This window comes from Arachis stenosperma, chromosome 9, assembly GCF_014773155.1.
Source record: "Arachis stenosperma cultivar V10309 chromosome 9, arast.V10309.gnm1.PFL2, whole genome shotgun sequence".
NCBI lineage: Eukaryota > Viridiplantae > Streptophyta > Magnoliopsida > Fabales > Fabaceae > Arachis > Arachis stenosperma.
The window spans coordinates 17,783,726-17,803,504 of NC_080385.1; the positions used below are offsets into that span (position 1 = coordinate 17,783,726).

Below are 19,779 nucleotides of genomic sequence, written 5' to 3' on the forward strand. Positions count from 1 at the left end.
ATGAAGCTAAATGACAAGTTATTTGGAAATGAGACTTGGGAGAATGAACCTCCTTTGCTCACCAAAGAACTGGATGACTTGTCTAGGCAGAAATTACCTCAAAAGAGACAAGATCCTAGGAAGTTTTTAATACCTTGTACCATAGGCACCATGACCTTCAAGAAGGCTCTGTGTGACTTAGGGTCAAGTGTAAACCTCATGCCCCTCTCTGTAATGGAGAAGCTAGGGATCTTTGAGGTGCAAGCTGCAAGAATCTCATTAGAGATGGCAGACAACTCAAGAAAACAAGCTCATGGACTTGTAGAGGATGTTTTGGTGAAGATTGAAGACCATTACATCCCTGCTGATTTCATAGTCCTAGAGACTGGGAAGTGCATGGATGAAACCATCATCCTTGGCAGACCCTTCCTAGCCACAGCAAAGGCTGTGATTGATGTTGATAGAGGCAAACTGATCATTCAAGTGAATGAAGAATCCTTTGTGTTTAAGGCTCAAGGATATCCCTCTGTCACCATGGAGAGGAAGCATGAAGAGCTTCTCTCAAATCAGAGTCAAACAGAGCCCCCACAGTCAAACTTTAAGTTTGGTGTTGAGAGGCCACAACCAAACTCTAAGTTTGGTGTTGAACCCCCACATTCAAACTCTAAGTTTGGTGTTGGGAGGTTCCAACATTGCTCTGAGAAAATGTGAGGCTCCATGAGAGCCATCTGTCAAGCTACTGACATTAAAGAAGCGCTTGTTGGGAGGCAACCCAATGTTATATTTTATATATTTTCCTTTGTTATTTTATTTTATTTTGTAGGTTGATGATCATGAGAAGTCACAAAATCAATTGAAAAAGCAAAAACAGAATAAAAAACAGGAAGAAAAACAGCACACCCTGGAGGAAGAACTTACTGGCGTTTAAACGCCAGTAAGAGTAGCAGTTGGGCGTTTAACGCCCAGTCTGGCACCATTCTGGGCGTTTGATGCCAGAAAAGGGCACCAGACTGGCGTTAAACGCCAGAAAAGGGCAAGAACCTGGCGTTAAACGCCAGAAATGGGCACCAGCCCGGCGTTTAACGCCAGAATTGGCTCAAAACGTGATTTTGCTTGCCATTTGGTGCAGGGATGACTTTTCCTTGACACCACAGGATCTGTGGACCCCACAGGATCCCCACCAACCCCACCACCCTCTCTCTTCTTCACTCATTCACCAATCACCTCAACACCTCTTCCCCAAAACCCTTCACCTATCAAATCCCATCTTCTCTTCACCACTCACATCCATCCTTCATAAAACCCTACCTACCTCACCATTCAAATTCAAACCACTTTCCCTCCCAAACCCACCCATACATGACCGAACCATGAGACCCCCCTCCCCTATATATACCCTTCTTCACCCCTTCATTTTCACACAACCAAAACACCACTTCTCCCCCTCTTTGGCCGAACACAAAAGCCATTCCCTTCTTCCTCATTTCTTCTTCTTCTACTCTCTTCTTTCTTCTTTTGCTCAAGGACGAGCAAACCTTTTAAGTTTGGTGTGGTAAAAGCGTTGCTTTTTCGTTTTTCCATAACCATTTATGGCATCCAAGGCCGGAGAAACCTCTAGAAAGAGGAAAGGGAAGGCAAAAGCTTCCACCTCCGAGTCATGGGAGATGGAAAGATTCATCTCAAGGGTGCATCAAGACCACTTCTATGAAGTTGTGACCTTGAAGAAGGTGATCCATGAGGTCCCTTTCAAACTCAAAAAGGGTCAACTTTGATCAAAGGTTGGACCAAGTCCTCACAGACATTTGTGAAGAGGGCACTCAATGGAAAAGAAATTCAAGAGGAAAGCCGGTTCAACTGAGAAGGCATGACCTCAAGCCCATCACTAAGAAAAGGATGGAGCACACAAGAGACCCCTCTCATCATGAGATCCTGAAATGCTTCAAGGGATGCACTTTCCTCCACAAAACTATTGGGAGCAACTGAACACCTCCCTAGGAGAATTGAGTTCCAACATGGGACAACTAAGGGTGGAGCACCAAGAACATTCCATCCTCCTTCATGAAATTAGAGAAGATCAAAGAATCATGAGAGAGGAGCAACAAAGACAAGGAAGAGACATTGAGGGGCTCAAGCACTCCATAGGATCTTCAAGAGGAAGAAAGAGCCGCCATCACTAAGGTGGACCCGTTCTTTAATTTCCTTGTTCTTTATTTTCCTGTTTTTCGAAAATTAATGCTTATGTTTGTCCATGTTTGTGTCTTGTGATCATTAGTGTCTTAGTGTCTATGCCTTAAAGTTATGAATATCCTATGAATCCATCACCTTTCTTAAATGAAAAATGTTCTTAATTGAAAAAGAAAAGAATTGCATGAATTTTGAATTTTATAGCAGTTTAATTATTTTGATGTGGTGGCATTACTTTTGTCTTCTGAATGCATGCTTAAACAGTGCATATGTCTTTTGAATTTGTGATTCATGAATGTTGGCTCTTGAAAGAATGATGAAAAAGGAGACATGTTACTGAGGATCTGAAAAATCATTAAAATGATTCTTGAAGCAAGAAAAAGCAGTGAATACAAAAAAAAATTTCGAAAAAAAAAGAAGAAAAGAGAAAAAGAAAACGAAAAAAAAGAGAGAAGAAAGAAAGAAATAAAGTTGTGATCCAAGGCAAAAAGAGTGTGCTTAAGAACCCTGGACACCTCTAATTGGGGACTCTAGCAAAGCTGAGTCACAATCTGAAAAGGTTCACCCAATTATGTGTCTGTGGCATGTATGTATCCGGTGGTAATACTGGAAGACAGAGTGCTTTGGGCCACGGCCAAGACTCAATAAGTAGCTGTGTTCAAGAATCATCATACTTAACTAGGAGAATCAATAACACTATCTAGATTCTGAGTTCCTAAAGAAGCCAATCATTCTGAGTTTCAAAGGATAAAGTGAGATGCCAAAACTGTTCAGAGGCAAAAAGCTAAAAGCCCCGCTCATCTAATTAATACTGATCTTCATAGATGTTTTTGGAATTCATTGCATATTCTCTTCTTTTTATCTTACTTGATTTTCAGTTGCTTGAGGACAAGCAACAATTTAAGTTTGGTGTTGTGATGAGCGGATAATTTGTACGCTTTTTGGCATTGTTTTTAGTATGTTTTTAGTATGATCTAGTTAGTTTTTAGTATATTTTTATTAGTTTTTAGTTAAAATTCACTTTTCTGGACTTTACTATGATTTTGTGTATTTTTCTGTGATTTCAGGTATTTTCTGGCTGAAATTGAGGGACCTGAGCAAAAATCTGATTCAGAGACTGAAAAGGACTGCAGATGCTGTTGGATTCTGACCTCCCTGCACTCGAAGTGGATTTTCTGGAGCTACAGAAGCCCAATTGGCGTGCTCTCAACGGCGTTGGAAAGTAGACATCCTGGGCTTTCCAGTAATATATGATAGTCCATACTTTGCCCAAGATTTGATGGCCCAAACCGGCGTTCAAAGTCACCTTCATAATTTCCAGCGTTAAACGCCGGAACTGGCACCAAAATGGGAGTTAAACGCCCAAACTGGCACAAAAGCTGGCGTTTAACTCCAAGAAGAGTCTCTACACGAAAATGCTTCATTGCTCAGCCCAAGCACACACCAAGTGGGCCCGGAAGTGGATTTTTATGTCATTTACTCATCTCTGTAAACCTTAGGCTACTAGTTCTCTATAAATAGGACCTTTTACTATTGTATTTTCATCTTTGGACACCTAGTTCTTAGATCATTGGGAGGCTGGCCTCACGGCCATGCCTAGACCTTGTTCTTATGTATTTTCAACGGTAGAGTTTCTACACACCATAGATTAAGGTGTGAAGCTCTGCTGCACCTCGAGTATTAATGCAATTACTATTGTTCTTCTATTCAATCCCGCTTGTTCTTGTTCTAAGATATTCATTTGCACCCAAGAACATGATGAATGTGATGATTATGTGACACTCATCATCATTCTCACTTATGAACAAGTGACTGACAACCACTCTGTTCTACAAGCAAACAAGGCTCTAATGTTTATCTCTTGGGTTCTTTAACCGGAATCTTCGTGGTATAGGCAAGAACTGATGGCGGCATTCAAGAGAATCCGGAAGGTCTAACCTTGTCTGTGGTATTCTGAGTAGGATTCAATGATTGAATGACTGTGACGTGCTTCAAACTCCTGAGGGCGGGGCGTTAGTGACAGACGCAAAAGAATCACTGGATTCTATTCCGGCCTGATCGAGAACCGACAGATGGATAGCCGTGCCGTGACAGGGTGCGTTGAACACTTCCACTGAGAGGATGGGAGGTAGCCACTGACAACGGTGAAACCCTTGCATAAGCTTGCCATGGAAAGGAGTAAGAAGGATTGGATGAAGACAGTAGGAAAGCAGAGAGACGGAAGGGAAGGCATCTTCATACGCTTTTCTGAAGTTCCTACCAATGAATTACATAAGTACCTCTATCTTTATCTTTATGTTTCAGTCGTATATCACTATATCCAATTGAGTCTGCCTGACTAAGATTTACAAGGTGACCATAGCTTGCTTCATACCAACAATCTCCGTGGGATCGACCCTTACTCGCGTAAGGTTTATTACTTGGACGACCCAGTGCACTTGCTGGTTAGTTGTGCAAAGTTGTGTTTATGCCATGGTATTGAGCACCAAGTTCTTGGGGCCATTACTAGGGATTATTTGAGTTGTGAAAAGTAGTGATCACAATTTCGCACACCAGCACTCATGGAGGGTCCATGGAAAATACTAGATCACTATCTCACTATTCAACTCTGGAAACCTGATTTCAACCCAAGTAAAGCCACTATAGACAACATTGCAGCTTGGGTCAGATTGCCAGGTTTGGCTATTGAATATTATAATAGGATTGTTTTGGAAAAAATAGGAAATATTTTGGGGAGAACCATCAAAGTTGATACCAACACTTCACAAATATCCAGAGGCAAATTTGCCAGGATATATGTTGAAGTAGACTTAACTAAGCCATTAGTCTCACAATACCTCATCAATGGAAATATACACATAGTGGAGTATGAGGGACTACATCAGGTTTGCTTCCATTGTGGACGTGTTGGGCATGAAAAAAGTGAATGTCCAAATTTAAAGAACCAGACACAAGTTAGGAACGACTAGAAGCAAATGGAGACAAGGGAGGAAGAAGATGGGGGCATAAGTGGAATTAAAGCAAAAACAAAGGGTAAAGAAGTCATTGAGGCTAGTCCAGAAGAATATGAAGGGGCCTATGGTCCCTGGATGATCGTTCAAAGGCCGTTGCGTGGAAAGAAATCCACTACAGCTGGAGAAGGTACAAGTAATGGGGTGAATAATGTAAAAGAAAAGATACAGGCCGACAACATCAACGTACAACAGAGGTCACGTTTTTCCGTTCTGCAAGCTGAGGAAGAACCACATAATGATACTAATGACAATGACAAAGGAGCAAGAGAGAGGAATATAACGCAAAAAGATATATCAGCCATTAGTGACACTTAAAATGCAGTCCAAAAAGAAAGCAATGGAAAAAAAATTCAAAAATCAAAGATACTCAAAACAAAAAAACCAGCCCAAAAACCCCTGCAAACCAAAGAGCCCATCCACAACAGAAAACGATTATTGAAACCACCAGTCCAAATCAAAGCCCCAAACGGAATCACAAATCCCTGACCCCTAGCTCTGACAATCAAAGCAAAAACCCACAAATTGAACAATTTATGCTCTCTAAATCTGAAAACAAGTTAAACCACCTACCAAACCATAACAGAACACAACCCACACAGCAACCCCCCTGCAAGAAGACATGCACACTGAGAACAATCCTCATCATTTTCAGGAGAACTGGGTGACCCCAACTCAGCCCTCAACAGATCAATCAATTCTAGTCGAAAACACTGGAAGGGAGGACATGAAGCTTGACAATCCACCTGACCCGAAACCACCGGATTTTGTCTCGGTGGAGTCTGAAATGCTTGTTGAAGCCATGATACAGTATGAAAAGGGAAATAAAGCCAGGGAAGATGCCCCACCAAGGGAGGAAGAGATTACGTTGGATGCTTGTTGATTGTGCTTGGAGGCCCAGGTTCTGTACAGCTTATTTGCTTGTCTATTCCTTTTCTTTTGTTCTTTTCTATGAATTTGTTATCTTGGAATATTAGAGGGTGTGTGAACAAGGCATCTATACGCACCTTAAAAGAACTCTGCAAACAGTATCGACCTGATATGGTAATTTTATTGGAGACAAAGTGTAGTGGCGACACAGCAGATAAGGTAATTAGAGAAATGAGTTTTAATTATTGTATTAGGGAGGAGGCTGAGGGGTTTGCGGGAGGCATTTGGGTTTTGTGGAATAATCCTAACCTGAATGTACAAGTGTTGAGAAACCATCAGCAGTTCCTTCATTTACAAATTGTTGATTTTAAGAGAAGAGTTTGGTGCTTAACAGCAGTGTATGCTAGCCCACATGCTCACTTGAGATCTAAACTTTGGGAAGAAATGAAGAAAATTGCGACTGATATGAAATTGCCATGGCTTTTGATTGGAGACTTCAATGATATTAGTAAGGCAGATGAGAAAAAAGGAGGTGCTACTCTAGACATGCATGCTGTGAACCGTTTTAAGAGATGGATAGAGGAATGTGGTTTAATTGACATGGGATATATCGGCTCAAAGTTTACATGGGTTGGGGGAGTTAGAGGAGGGTTGAACAGAGTCTATAAGAGACTGGATAGGGCTCTTTCAAACTCTGATGGGAGAATTGCATTTCCAAATGCTAACATAAACATACTTCCAAGAGTTAACTCAGATCACCATCCTCTCCTTGCTTCACTAGAACCAGAAAGAGTGGATAAAGGTGAAAAACCCTTCAGATATGAGGCCATGTGGAAGACACACAGTGATTTTACAGGAGTTGTAAAGGAGTTGTGGAATAAGGATATTGATGTTCCCAGAGCACTAAGCATCATGATAGAGGGTTTGAGAAAGTGGAATCTGGAAGTTTTTGGCCATGTTTTTAAGAAGAAAAGAAGACTCTTAAATAGATTGAATGGTATTCAGAAGTCACCTACTTATGGAAGGAACCCATTTTTAGTAGAACTTGAAAAGAATCTACAGGAGGAGCTTAATGTGATTCTTGACCAAGAGGAAGTTTTTTGGCTTCAAAAGTCACGACAACAATGGATTGTAGAGGGTGATAGGAATACGAAGTACTATCACACCAAAATAATCATTAGAAGAAGACGGAACCGCATTTTAAAATTAAGAAAGGAGGATGGTTCATGGTGCGAGAATGTTGAAGAGTTAAAGCTCATAGCACTCAATTTTTTCAAAAAGCTTTATCAAGATGAGATGGTAAGAAGACCAATCCTTGTTACTGAAAATACCTTCCCAAGATTAGAAGAGGAACAATATGAAGACTTGTGTCGACTACCTTCCCCAGAGGATGTTAAAAATGCCATGTTCAACATAGGATCGTTAAAAGCTCCTGGAGAGGACGGGTACCCTGCCCTCTTTTTCAAAGATAACTGGAAGACTTTGGGTGAATCGATTACAAAATATGTAGCACATATTTGGAAAAACCCAAGAGAGATAGAGCACATCAACAATACCCTTTTGGCTCTGATCCCTAAGGTAAATCAGCCGGAGTTCATCACACAATTCAGACCAATCTCATTATGTAATGTTACATACAAATGCATCACAAAAATTCTGGTTGAGAAGTTAAAACCCACCCTTCAAGATCGTATATCTCCCTGCCAATCAAGCTTCGTACCGGGTAGAAATATACATGATAATATTATCATAGCCCAAGAGATGACCTATGATATGAAGAGGATGAAAGGGAAGAAGAAATTCATGGCTCTCAAGATAGATTTTGAGAAGGCGTATGATAGATTAAATTGGAACTTCCTGGAAGCCACTTTGAGGGAGTTTGGCATAAAAAAGCAGGAGCTGGAGATTATTATGGCCTGTGTAAAGTCGGTGAAATACAAGGTACTCTGGAATGGGTGTAAAACGGAGACTTTCCAACCAAATCGGGGACTTAGACAGGGAGACCCCATATCTCCATACTTGTTTGTCATAACCATGGAGAAATTATCTCATGCCATAGAGGATGATATTGGGAAGGGACTATGGAAGCCGATGAAGGTAGGAAGAGATGGACCTCCAATTTCACATCTACAATTTGCAGATGATCTCTTACTTTTTGCAGAGGCATCTCTATCCCAAATAAAGCAAATCAAGAGAACTCTCAAAGGATTTGAAGAGGCATCAGGAATGAAAATAAATGTGGCAAAGTCATCTATTCTTTTTTCAAAAAATGTGGAACATAATATTAGAGAAAGTATAAAGGGAGCATGCAATTTTCAAGAAGTCTCTTATTTGGGGAGATATCTAGGAGCCTTGTTAACTAATGGTCGAAAAAGTAAAGAAAAATACAAAAATATCCTGGATAGAGTTAAAGGAAAATTCAAGGGTTGGAAAGTCAATTGTCTATCAATGGTGGGACGCATCACTTTGGCTAAATCAGTTGTGAGTCCGTGTTTAAATTTTGACATGCCTTTTTCCCTCATACCAAAAGGGATAGGAGCCGAAGTTGAGAAGTTTCAACGAAAATTCATCTGGGGAGAAGATCAAAATAACAAGAAAATTCATGCAGTCAGCTGGGAACAAATTTGTAAGCCAAAGGAGCTGGGAGGTTTAGGATTCCGCAGGATTCATGTGATGAATCAAGCATTTCTAATGAAGACACTATGGAGATTGTTCACAGAAAAGGAGGCGCTTTGGGTCAGAGTGATGTATAGCAAGTACAGGAGGGGAAAAAACCTCCTACAAGGTATGGAAACCTATAAAACTGATTCCCCTTTATGGAAAAATCTGGCTGCTCAATGGAGTAAACTGATAAAACATATAGAGTTCACGGTGGGTGACGGAAAGACTATAAACTTGTGGACTGACCCCTAGGTTAGAAATGAAGGGCAACTTTGTTTGAAAGTAACAAAATCTCTAGAAGAAGAGCTTTTCAGTCTCAAGGTGAGAGACATTAGACTGGAAACTGGAGAATGGAACCTACATTTTCTTGCTCGCTATCTCCCACACGAAGCTATCCAAAAGATAAGAGCAACTCCTCCTCCAATTGATGAAGGAGGTGAGGACAGAATCCTTTGGAATCTTTCGAAAGATGGGGAGTTTACCATAGCAAGCGCTTACAAGTACTTAAGTAATAATAATAATAATGAAGTTGAAGATAGAATTTGGGAAATCCTGTGGAGCTGGCAAGGACCACAAAGGATAAAATGTTTCGGATGGCTGATGATTCACAAAAGACTCTTAACAGCAGAGAGAAGAGCAAGGTTTTTCGGTAGTAATCCGGACTGTCACATCTGCCAAGGCCAAGAAGAAACAATTCTACATGTACTAAGGGACTGTCCCCCAGCTGCTAAGGTTTGGCATCAATTAATTCATCCGCAGCACTTTAACATGTTCTTTAGAGCTCCTTTTAATATCTGGGTGAGGTGGAACTTGATAACAGAAATTGGTAGAATTAATCAGGAAAAATGGAAGACATACTTCCTGGTAACTTGTTGGTGGTTGTGGCATTGGCGTAATAAAGAAATATTTACCCAATCCACAACAAGACCAGCGGAAGCTAAAACCTCCATCATGGCTTACGTCCAAAACATAAAAGAAGCTTTTAAAAAAGAGCCTCTTATCAATTATCCCAAGCAAAAAAGAGAGATACAAATCTCGTGGAAGCCGCCCCCTGTTGGATGGATTAAAATTAACTCAGATGGAACCTCCTTGGGCAACCCTGGAAAAGCAGGATGCGGTGGCATAATTAGGAATGAACACGGTAAATGGTTAGCTGGATATATGGTAAATATAGGAAATTGTACAGCTTTTCAAGCAGAATTATGGGGACTGCTACATGGATTGAGAACAGCTTGGGAGCTTGGACTAAGAAGAATCGTGTTTGAAATTGATGCTAGAGCGGTGTACAACCTAATGATCAAACCCAAGCGATGCATGAATCATCACGAGCCACTGGTTAGACAAATTCACCAAATGACGATAAGGGAATGGAAAATTGAATTCAAACATACATACAGGGAAGGAAACAGAGGAGCGGACTTCTTATCCCGTAAAAGCTTGATGGCAGCACCGGGATTTCATTTTGTTGACTTACCGTCTGCAGAACTTAGGAACATTGTCTTAGATGATGCGAGAGGGGCTGTACTACCCCGAACTATTTCTATAATGTAATTTTGGGCTTCTAGCCCCGTTTAGTATACAAAAAAAAATTAATAATTTTGTAATTAATTATTTTTAATAATATTTGTTCATCATCAAATTAAATTAGAATTTTCCAAACTCATCAACCCCCATTAAAAACATGTCTGCTCTATAATCCCAAAAAAAAAATTAAGCATAACAAAATGGAATACTTTTTCATTAGCACCCTAATCAACGACAATTTCTGCAGCCTCTCTGTGGCTATCAGCAGGGATGATGCAACAACATCCTGTCACACCTAAACCGTCCCACGCATATTTCATTGTCATCTCTTCCACATAGGATCCACACATGTGGATACTATATACAATCCACACCAAAGACTCTCCCTATGTGCAAATGTACAATGATGTATAAACTATATGGAACCTATTCATTGCCTTTTTCTGAAGTTGGGGTTGCTGTCATCGTTTTCTCTCTGTAAACAAGAAAATTAATTTGCTTGTTGGGGTTTGCTGCCGCCATCAATCTTGCTAGGCAGCGGCCCTCCCTCTCCTTTCTCCACTCTTTTCTTTCTCTCGTTCTTTCTTTCTATACTTTTCTACTTTTCTCTTCCCTTTCTCATTCTTCGCACTCTGATTCACCTTCTTCCTTTCTTCCCCTTTGTTTTTCCTCCTCCCCTTCTCTCATCCCCATCCCTTTTCTCCTATCCTATCCCCTTTTTTTTCATTACTTTTTTCTATTTTTTTATTTTTATTTTATTTTATCTTTCTATTTTAGTGTAATTTTTATTTGTTTAGTCCTCTCTCCTTTTGTGTTATTTTATTTTTCTCTTTAGGATGATTTAGGTATGGTGCTACAAATATTTTAAATTGGAGAGAATGATACATGGTAGTTTATTTTTTGTTCATAGAAATATTTTCAGATTAGAGGAGGATTCATATTTAAGCCAAAGAGAAAAATGAATATTTTAGCATGTTGCAACACTTTTTCTATAAATATAGAAACTATAGATATTTATATTTGTCTTTGTTTTTATTTATTAAAATTTTTTGAAATTAAATATTGAGCTTACTTTTAGCTTATAATTCAATATATAACATATCTAATATTTTTCTTTAAACATGGATCTAATTTGTCTCTATTATTTGTAAGTGTCGTATAACTATTATTATAAATGAAATGTATTCTTTTGTCAAAAATATAAACTATATGATAAATTTTAAACATTCAAGTTCGTTTTTGAAGAATTTTAGATTAACCAACTTGGGTTGATCAAGTGATTAGTTCACTTGTCTGCTCAAGCATCGGAAGTTTGAATCACATTCTATGTATGAACATCTCATTAGTCAGCCAATAACAAACTCTTAAATAGAGTTCAGATACGCACAACGAATTAGTTCCTAATCTCTTAAATTGAAAGATACCATAAAAAAAATTAAATTGTACACTTTTTTTCAATAAATTTTTATTTTTTTAGGAGTTTTTAAAAATTACTCCCCTATTAATCTCTTTGTTTTTTGTAATGGACTAATTTTATACTTTAGAAATTTAATTGTTTTACAATAAAATTTATTAGATTTATTTGTCTAATATGCATTAAAAGTAATGGAGGGCAAAATATGAGAACCAAAATATCTGATTTATAATTTTAAGTGTTTACTCTAGATTTTATATGAAATTGTTGAATGCAGACATAAATTAAGGATTTTGTTCTATTTGGGAAAAAAAAGGATTATTGTGCAACATAGAAACTTTCGCTGGTCCTTTTTTATGCAATATATGACTTTTTGTTTATTCCTTGATATTTATTTTTTGGAGAAAAAAATTTTATACATGTGCGTAAATACGGGTTTGATAGTATACTAATAATCATATATAATACACCATTCCTATTTTTTGATTGAGTAATTATTCACACAAAAATATTTTTATATAATAATTAAAAATTATTTAATAATTTAATTAAACTGCTTAAGATCAGTAGAGTGTCAGTGTCGGGGTATCAGTATTACACTGTATGACACAAGATTTGACAGGGGCCAATTTGGGCTTTTGAGGGATTATTAGATTAGTGTGGAAACATTGAACGTGGCCCAATATGAAGAATTGTGGCCCTGAAGGGCCCAAACTCGTTCGTGAGACCTACACTCTTCCTCACTCTTCATTCCACTCCCTTTTCTCTCTCTCTCTCTCTCTCTCTCTCTCTCGGAGGTTGCCTAATACCTTCGCTCACTTTTGTTTTCTTCATATAATAGATTGCACCTTTTCCATAAAAAAGAAGCATATAATTTAGCATAGCTGGGTAGACGAAATAGCCAGGCAGAATGGGTATCATTGAGAAGATCAAAGAGATTGAAGCCGAGATGGCTCGGACTCAGAAAAACAAAGCCACAGGTACTCATTATGTGCCACTTGCACAGTTCCACCCTTCTAAATCTTGCATATTTCATTATTATGCGTTATAACCAGTTCTGGACTATGTTTACGATTTTCGTTATTATGATAACTGCTTTTGGATTTGTTTGTTACGCAGAGTATCATCTCGGGCAGCTCAAGGCAAAGATAGCCAAGTTAAGGACACAATTGTTGGAGCCTCCAAAAGTATTTAAAAACACTTTTTTTTTTGTTTTTCCTTCTCATGCCTGTATTTACTGCTTTGTGCTGTTATTAATTGTTAGTTATAAATACATTTACTTTTAAGTTCAATATTTTGTTTTCCTTCACATGATTAAGTTTTTGACATGATTCGTATTGTCTTTTCGCATATGTCTTTAGTTTTAGTATGATTTTTGTCAAATTAATACTTGGATCCTGAATTCATATTGCTTCTATCACTATACTGTATGAGTATACGTATTTAGCTGAGATGAATAAAAGATTCCAAGGGAGGGGTATGTGGTTCTTTACTCTGTTTATGTACTCGCCGTGGTCGAAGGCGCTAAATTGACACCGGAATCCTAAGCAATAATGTGGGGTGCGCAAGGCCTAAGTGTTTCACACTGGCTCTGCAACTGTCTCTTTAATGAGGCATTTATTAATCGTGATAGTTGTATTACTTTGTTGAAGTGCTTGTTTACAATTGGAGAAATTTTGTTAGACTAGGTTTAGGGAATTAGTAAGGTAAAGTTAGAAGCCAAGATTACAATGAAATGCTCAAACTCAATTCCTAATGTTGAAGAAGTTGATTCACAAATCTACGATGATGGAGAAAGAGATGTAGATCAAAGTGTTGAAAATTATGCAATATATTTGATTGCGATGCTATGAATGCACTTTGTGGTGAGATCCAGGAATTTTTCAAGACTTCAGGGCTTCCAATTCATTTACCTTAAGCCCTAATGAAATCTTATCTATTTCCCACAGAAAAGAAACAGTATAAAATGCTTTAACCCAAGAATGTATCCGTTATTGATAAGTACTAATGTTTAGAAATGTCTGATGGGTGAATCTTTTAAATTACATATTATTTTCATGTTTAGTTCAGCATGCATATGTTTCTCAATTACTTGTCTGTCATTGTTTGATATTCTCTGGTCATAGTTTCATAAGCCACTGTATCTTGTCAAATTATGTGATAGGGATCTAGTGGAGGAGGAGAGGGATTTGAAGTTACAAAATTTGGCCATGGGCGTGTTGCACTGATTGGATTTCCAAGGTTTGCATTCTAAAATTCTTTTTCTCATTAGTTTTGGTTATCAATGTTTTATTATTTTCTTTTGCTATCGAAATTGATTAAAATATTAAAGGTGTATTGGACTTTATACCTTCACATGTTTTGTATCTGTGATGGGTTTACATGCTTTTGCTGTCTATATGTGTAAATTTCACGTGTTCCTAAGATTTCACCCTTCCAATGTTTTTTGTCATTTTCCAGTGTGGGAAAGTCAACTCTTTTGACAATGTTAACGGGCACACATTCAGAATCTGCATCTTATGAGTTCACAACTCTTACTTGCATTCCTGGCATCATACACTATAATGATACTAAAATCCAGTTGCTTGATCTTCCTGGAATTATCGAGGGTGCTTCTGAAGGCAAGGGACGTGGGAGACAGGTAAAACGCAAATTTGTTGTTTCAATCATTCCTGTAGTTTTCAGGGTATTGCCTTTGCAATTAAGAATTGATAAACAACTTTTAAACAGTGCTGCTATCTTATTACCTAGTACATACTAAAAAGAGGTGATGTGGCTAGTCACGTGCATTTCATGCTTGGTTCTTTCTCCGATCTATATCCCATTTTCCTCCAAGTCAGAAACCATGATTTTTTTCCAGATTACGAACCATGGAAAAGTTTTGATATGTGAATGTTCTCCCAGGTTATTGCTGTTGCTAAGTCTTCCGACATAGTATTGATGGTTCTTGATGCTTCAAAAGTAAGTTCTTCTTGGCATCTCCTACTGCAGTCTTTCAATCTTATTGTAATTAGTCTTGGTAGTTGAATGTTCTATGATGATATGTTAATTATTTTAATAAATTACTGCTCTAACTGGCAATAAATACAATAACTAGCTAAGATATTGACGATCATTAAACATTATTGTTTAAAGAGACACCCTTCAATCAAGGTGAGAAACTAACCAAGTTTTTTCGTTATATAATAGTTATTTTGTATTCCCTTAAATTATTATTGTCCAACCCTCTAAACATAATGTGACTTGCATAACTCTTATGTGCCTGTTTAAGATCATTATTTTTACCGAATCATGTTTGTTACTTCATGTTCCACTTGGATAGAAACATATTTGAGTCTTCAACATATTCTCCTTTACACATTTTTTCTTTTCTTTTTTTTCTCCCCGTTATTACTGTTTATGGCATAGCCGTACAAAGAATATGTTATGGTAGAGCAACACTTGTGTCTAATAGAGTGAGCTATGAGAGCTTAAGAGAGCAGTAGAACAGTTTAGAAAGCAGTGTGCCAGCTAGGATGGGGACATGGGGCAGCTGTAACTACCACAAAGCTGTCATAACTAACTTATGAATATAAAGACAGTATTCCCTTATGATAGTTTAATTTTTCCTTGTTTGGTTCTCCCGGATACCCAGCTGTGTCATTTATTTCCTTCTTTTGTGAATACACTTCCAAAAAGACTGATATCACACTGATATCTTGTTCTCGAGCATTAGTGCTTCACTTTCCCTTGCGTTGTTTCCAGTTTTTACACCATGTTCATGTTGGATTGTTCTGAGATAGTTCTCTATTTGTTATTTGTACCTTAATTGTGTCAGAGTGAGGGCCATAGGCAAATATTGACTAGGGAGCTTGAAGCTGTGGGCTTGCGGTTGAACAAGAGACCACCTCAGGTATGTTTCTAGCTGTGTCCCTGAGGATGTTTTGGGACTTAACATAAGCCTGTATTGGGTTTATATTATTTTTTCTGTCTGTAATATTGGAGCTTTCTTACCTGGCAGATATATTTCAAAAAGAAAAAGACTGGTGGCATCTCATTTAACAGCACTCTGCCTTTGACTCATGTGGATGAGAAGCTTTGTTATCAGATTCTGCATGAATACAAAATTCACAATGCAGAGGTACATAGCAAACTCTAGTGTAATGTCATTTAAATTTCCTTTCCAAGGATGTATGTATATAAATGAGTTGTAGTTATTTCTATGATAAATATACACTTGTACTACTGCATTAGTTTGTTTCAATGTGGCGGAACAAGTGCGGTGAATAGATTGATAGCTTGGTTGGTGATGTGAGGTTGCTTTGATTTCTGCAAACCATGATTTTATGGTTGCGTAAGCAAACTCTAGCTAAGACTAATGCTTTGTGGAAATCCCAATTATGGATTCATATTTCATATCAGCCATGCACACGAGTATTTTGGATTTCAGACATGGATAATGCAGTTTTCCTGGTGCTGAAATTGAATTCAATTACCAAAGAGCAAACTCAACAAACCACATCATTGTAGAGGATTTGACACTTTGTTAAACACTGACTGTCCTAAACTTTTATGCAATTGTGCAGAGTTCCAAATACGTTTAACAATAGAATTTGGATCCTCTAAATTTTGAATTTTCACTTTAGAGAATAAAGTATGATTTCTCACCCTTGAATAGTTTCTCTCTCATGTTTTCTCTTGGTCCTACCTATAAAATAAATGGTGAGAGATCACACTTTACCCTCTAAAGTGAAATTCAAAATTTAGAGGATTCAAATCCAATAACCCCAATGCCCCTGAATAATTCTTTATCAAAGTCATCATTTACCCAATCGTTCCTTTTCTTTCTGAGATGTGAAGAAAAGTGTTTATATATTGATAAAATGTGAAATGTGTCTGCTACATATAATTGATGAATTCATTGTCTCTTATTAAACTTCTCTTTGGATTCTCATTTATGTTGCGTTCTCACTTCTCAGGCTTCCCTGGTAACCAGTAGTAAGTTTAGTCCCTTTTTTTTATTATTATTTCTTTAAAATTTATTATTAACGCCAAATGCTTCAACAGAGTGCATCTATTACATTGCTCATATTAACCCTCAATATCAGTGTTCCTTTCCATCTATGTTATTCCAAGTAGAAGTGAAATTGGTCGATAACTCTGATTATGGACATTAGGCAGGCTTTTCTATTTATTTATTTTTATTTACATGATGATAAGTATAGTAAAATTTAAATGTAGTAAAAATATTACTGAGATCTGATTCTGCTTATAATTGCATATCCGTGTAAAGGGACTTGGACTGACAACCTCTTTTTCAGATTCTTTTCCGGGAGGACGCCACAGTCGATGATCTCATAGATGTCATTGAAGGAAACCGTAAATACATGAAGTGTATATATGTCTACAACAAGATAGATGTTGTTGGTATTGACGATGTGGACAGACTAGCCCGCCAACCTAATTCTGTTGTCATTAGCTGCAATTTGAAGGTAGATTAATATTTTGTGTCACTTGAAGAATTTGAGACAACACATAATTTTAACCCTTTATCTTTTTAAAATGTACTACAACCTAACTATTCCGAAAGCTATATATTGTTAATTTTACTCGGTTATGTTGTGGGTAACACTTTGTTTCTTGTAAACAGCTGAACTTAGACAGATTACTTTCAAGGATGTGGGACGAAATGGGTCTGGTTCGAGTTTACACAAAACCCCAAGGGCAGCAGCCTGATTTCTCTGATCCTGTGGTTCTTTCCGCGGTATGTTTCATCATGTAATATTCTTGCTAAGGAACAGTCTGCCATGTTCATTTTGAAAATTATGTCATCCTTCAGAAATTTCACTTCCTCTGGCACATTATTGTAGGATAGAGGTGGCTGCAGTGTAGAAGACTTCTGCAATCACATACATAGAAGTTTGGTGAAGGATGTGAAGTATGTTCTCGTCTGGGGTATAAGTGCAAGGCACTACCCTCAACATTGTGGCCTTAGTCATATTCTTCGTGACGAAGACGTGGTTCAAATCGTTAAGAAAAAGGTTTGGATAGAAACCCTTTATCTTGTTTTCTATTCTCATTCACTTGTACATCATTGTCCATGAATTTGTGATCATTGGAGATTGAACTTGAGATGTATCTGTGTGATGATGAGAGTGATCTTGACATGTGTATCCTTCAGGAAAAGGAGGAGGGAGGAAGGGGCCGATTCAAGTCGCATTCCAATGCTCCAGCTCGGATATCTGACAGAGAAAAGAAGGCACCACTTAAGACATAATTTGATGAAAGCGTGGTTTTTGAAAAGTTACTACAGGCTAAAGGACATATATATCCAAAGCAATGGACTTTTTTTGAGTGCTCTTGCTGCATAGGGATCAAGTGCTCTTCATGTGAGCTCTTACTTTGTGAAGTCCTAGGTTGTAGCCACCCATGTGTTGTAATCCCCCCACCCACACCCCCTTTCTTTCTTTCTCTCTCTTTTTCTTTTATAATAATTTCTATTGTTTGTGAATCTTGCATCTGACTTGAAAAATGAAATAGAGAGCAAAAGAAACCTGTACTGCATCTTGAAAATTTGCTGTCATATTTGCTTGTTATCATAATCCCCTTTCTCTTGTGCTGCTTTGGTTTATTATAAGGAGCTCAAATACCTATTCAAAGGTGAACTGATCAAAGATATTAGTCTCTGGGAAACAATAATTCACATGGACTTTATTTACTGATATTCTTTACTCAATTATTATTTACAATGCACGTTTTCTCTTGTTCATTCTTTCACTAATTTGATCTCTTCGATAATGAAGGGATCGATTAACTTGGTTTATTTTCTGATACCTCTGGGTTAAAATTAAATATCGTTTTTTTTTTCGGACATGAAATATCGTTAAAATAATAATAGTACACGATTGAAGTATACTCTCTATTGTTACTAACGGGGATCCCAATGGGAGATCGTAACTAGGAATGGCAATAGCAATGGGTGTTATTGGGCGGAGTATTGGGTATCTATAGATATTAATTTTTAAAACATTTAAAGAAAAATGAACACAATTATAATATAATTTAAATATAACTTTAACATAGTTTATATATACATAAAATTTTCAATATACACATTAAAAGAAAATTAAATAGAAATAATTTTCAAAATAATATAGCATATTTTTTATATATAAGCGAGGATATTTTATAAATTTCACTTTTTGTCGGGATTTGGCGGGTTTCATGGGTTGGGTATCTCTACTCCTATCCCAGCGTCTATCTTCGTCTTCGTAGAGATTTTGTGGGTCCCAATTAAATTCTTATTGGGAGTAATATCTGTAAGTATTTGCTTTTTCTCCTTTTTGCTACACAAAACAGAACAAAACAGTCTCATTAAGGGTATTCAGATTAATAGGCGTTGTCCTAAGGTCAATCATCTTCTATTTACAGACGACTCTATTCTTTTTTGTAAGGCCAATACAACTGTTTGTGGAAATATCCTTAAATTATTAACTATGTACGAGTGCTTCAGGCGTTAGAAAATTAATCTTGGCAAGTCTGTAGTTTTTTTCAGCCATAACACTCCTCTTGACTCTCGAACTCGTCTGGCGGCCTCCTTAAACATTTCATATATAGGAGTTCAAGATAAATATCTTGGGTTGCCATATGTTATTAATAGATCAAAAAGAGCTACTTTTAACATGGTTAAGGAATAAGTACGGAAAAGAATTCAAGGTTGGAAGCGTAATCTATTGTTTGCTGGGGGAAGATTAGTTTTATTAAAAGCAATTGGAGAGGCCATCCCAATTTACACACTCTCCTACTTCAGATTACCAAACAGTCTAATTTCCGATATTCACTCCTTCCTAACTCAGTTTTGGTGGGGGCAAAAAGAAAATGAAAGGTGAATGGCCTGAATCAGCTGAGATACTATGATCCGCCTAGGAAAGGAAGGAGGCCTTGGTTTCAAAGACCTTAGGGCCCAAAACCTTGCTCTGTTGGGCAAACAGTATTGGAAAGTAGCGACACATTCTACTTCTCTATTAGCCATAATTTACAGAAGTAAATATTTCAAAAACGAAAATATTCTAAATGCAGAAACTGGAACACTCTCTTCTTGGGGATGGAGAAGTGTTTTGTAAGTAGTGTTTGTTTTGCAGTACTGGGAAAGAGACT

General features: G+C 37.5%; 1 protein-coding gene across 1 annotated transcript; it reads left to right on the forward strand.

Annotated features, from left to right (window-relative positions):
- Nucleotides 1–12,409: 12,409 nt before the first annotated feature.
- On the forward strand, nt 12,410–18,195 carry LOC130951440 (developmentally-regulated G-protein 2). The gene is made up of 11 exons (XM_057880090.1): nt 12,410–12,623; nt 12,763–12,830; nt 13,808–13,884; nt 14,104–14,284; nt 14,548–14,604; nt 15,461–15,535; nt 15,644–15,763; nt 16,944–17,114; nt 17,273–17,386; nt 17,493–17,663; nt 17,804–18,195. The coding sequence occupies exons 1-11, from the start codon at nt 12,554–12,556 to the stop codon at nt 17,897–17,899; spliced, it is 1,200 nt and encodes a 399-aa protein (XP_057736073.1). The 5' UTR covers nt 12,410–12,553; the 3' UTR covers nt 17,900–18,195.
- Nucleotides 18,196–19,779: the final 1,584 nt, after the last annotated feature.

Coding starts and splice junctions, on each gene's coding strand:
- LOC130951440 (XM_057880090.1), top strand. CDS start 12,554: ATGGGTATCATTGAGAAGATCAAAGAGATTGAAGCCGAGATGGCTCGG. Junction 14,605..15,460: donor TGGTTCTTGATGCTTCAAAA/GTAAGTTCTTCT, acceptor TAATTGTGTCAG/AGTGAGGGCCATAGGCAAAT. Junction 17,115..17,272: donor TCATTAGCTGCAATTTGAAG/GTAGATTAATAT, acceptor TCTTGTAAACAG/CTGAACTTAGACAGATTACT.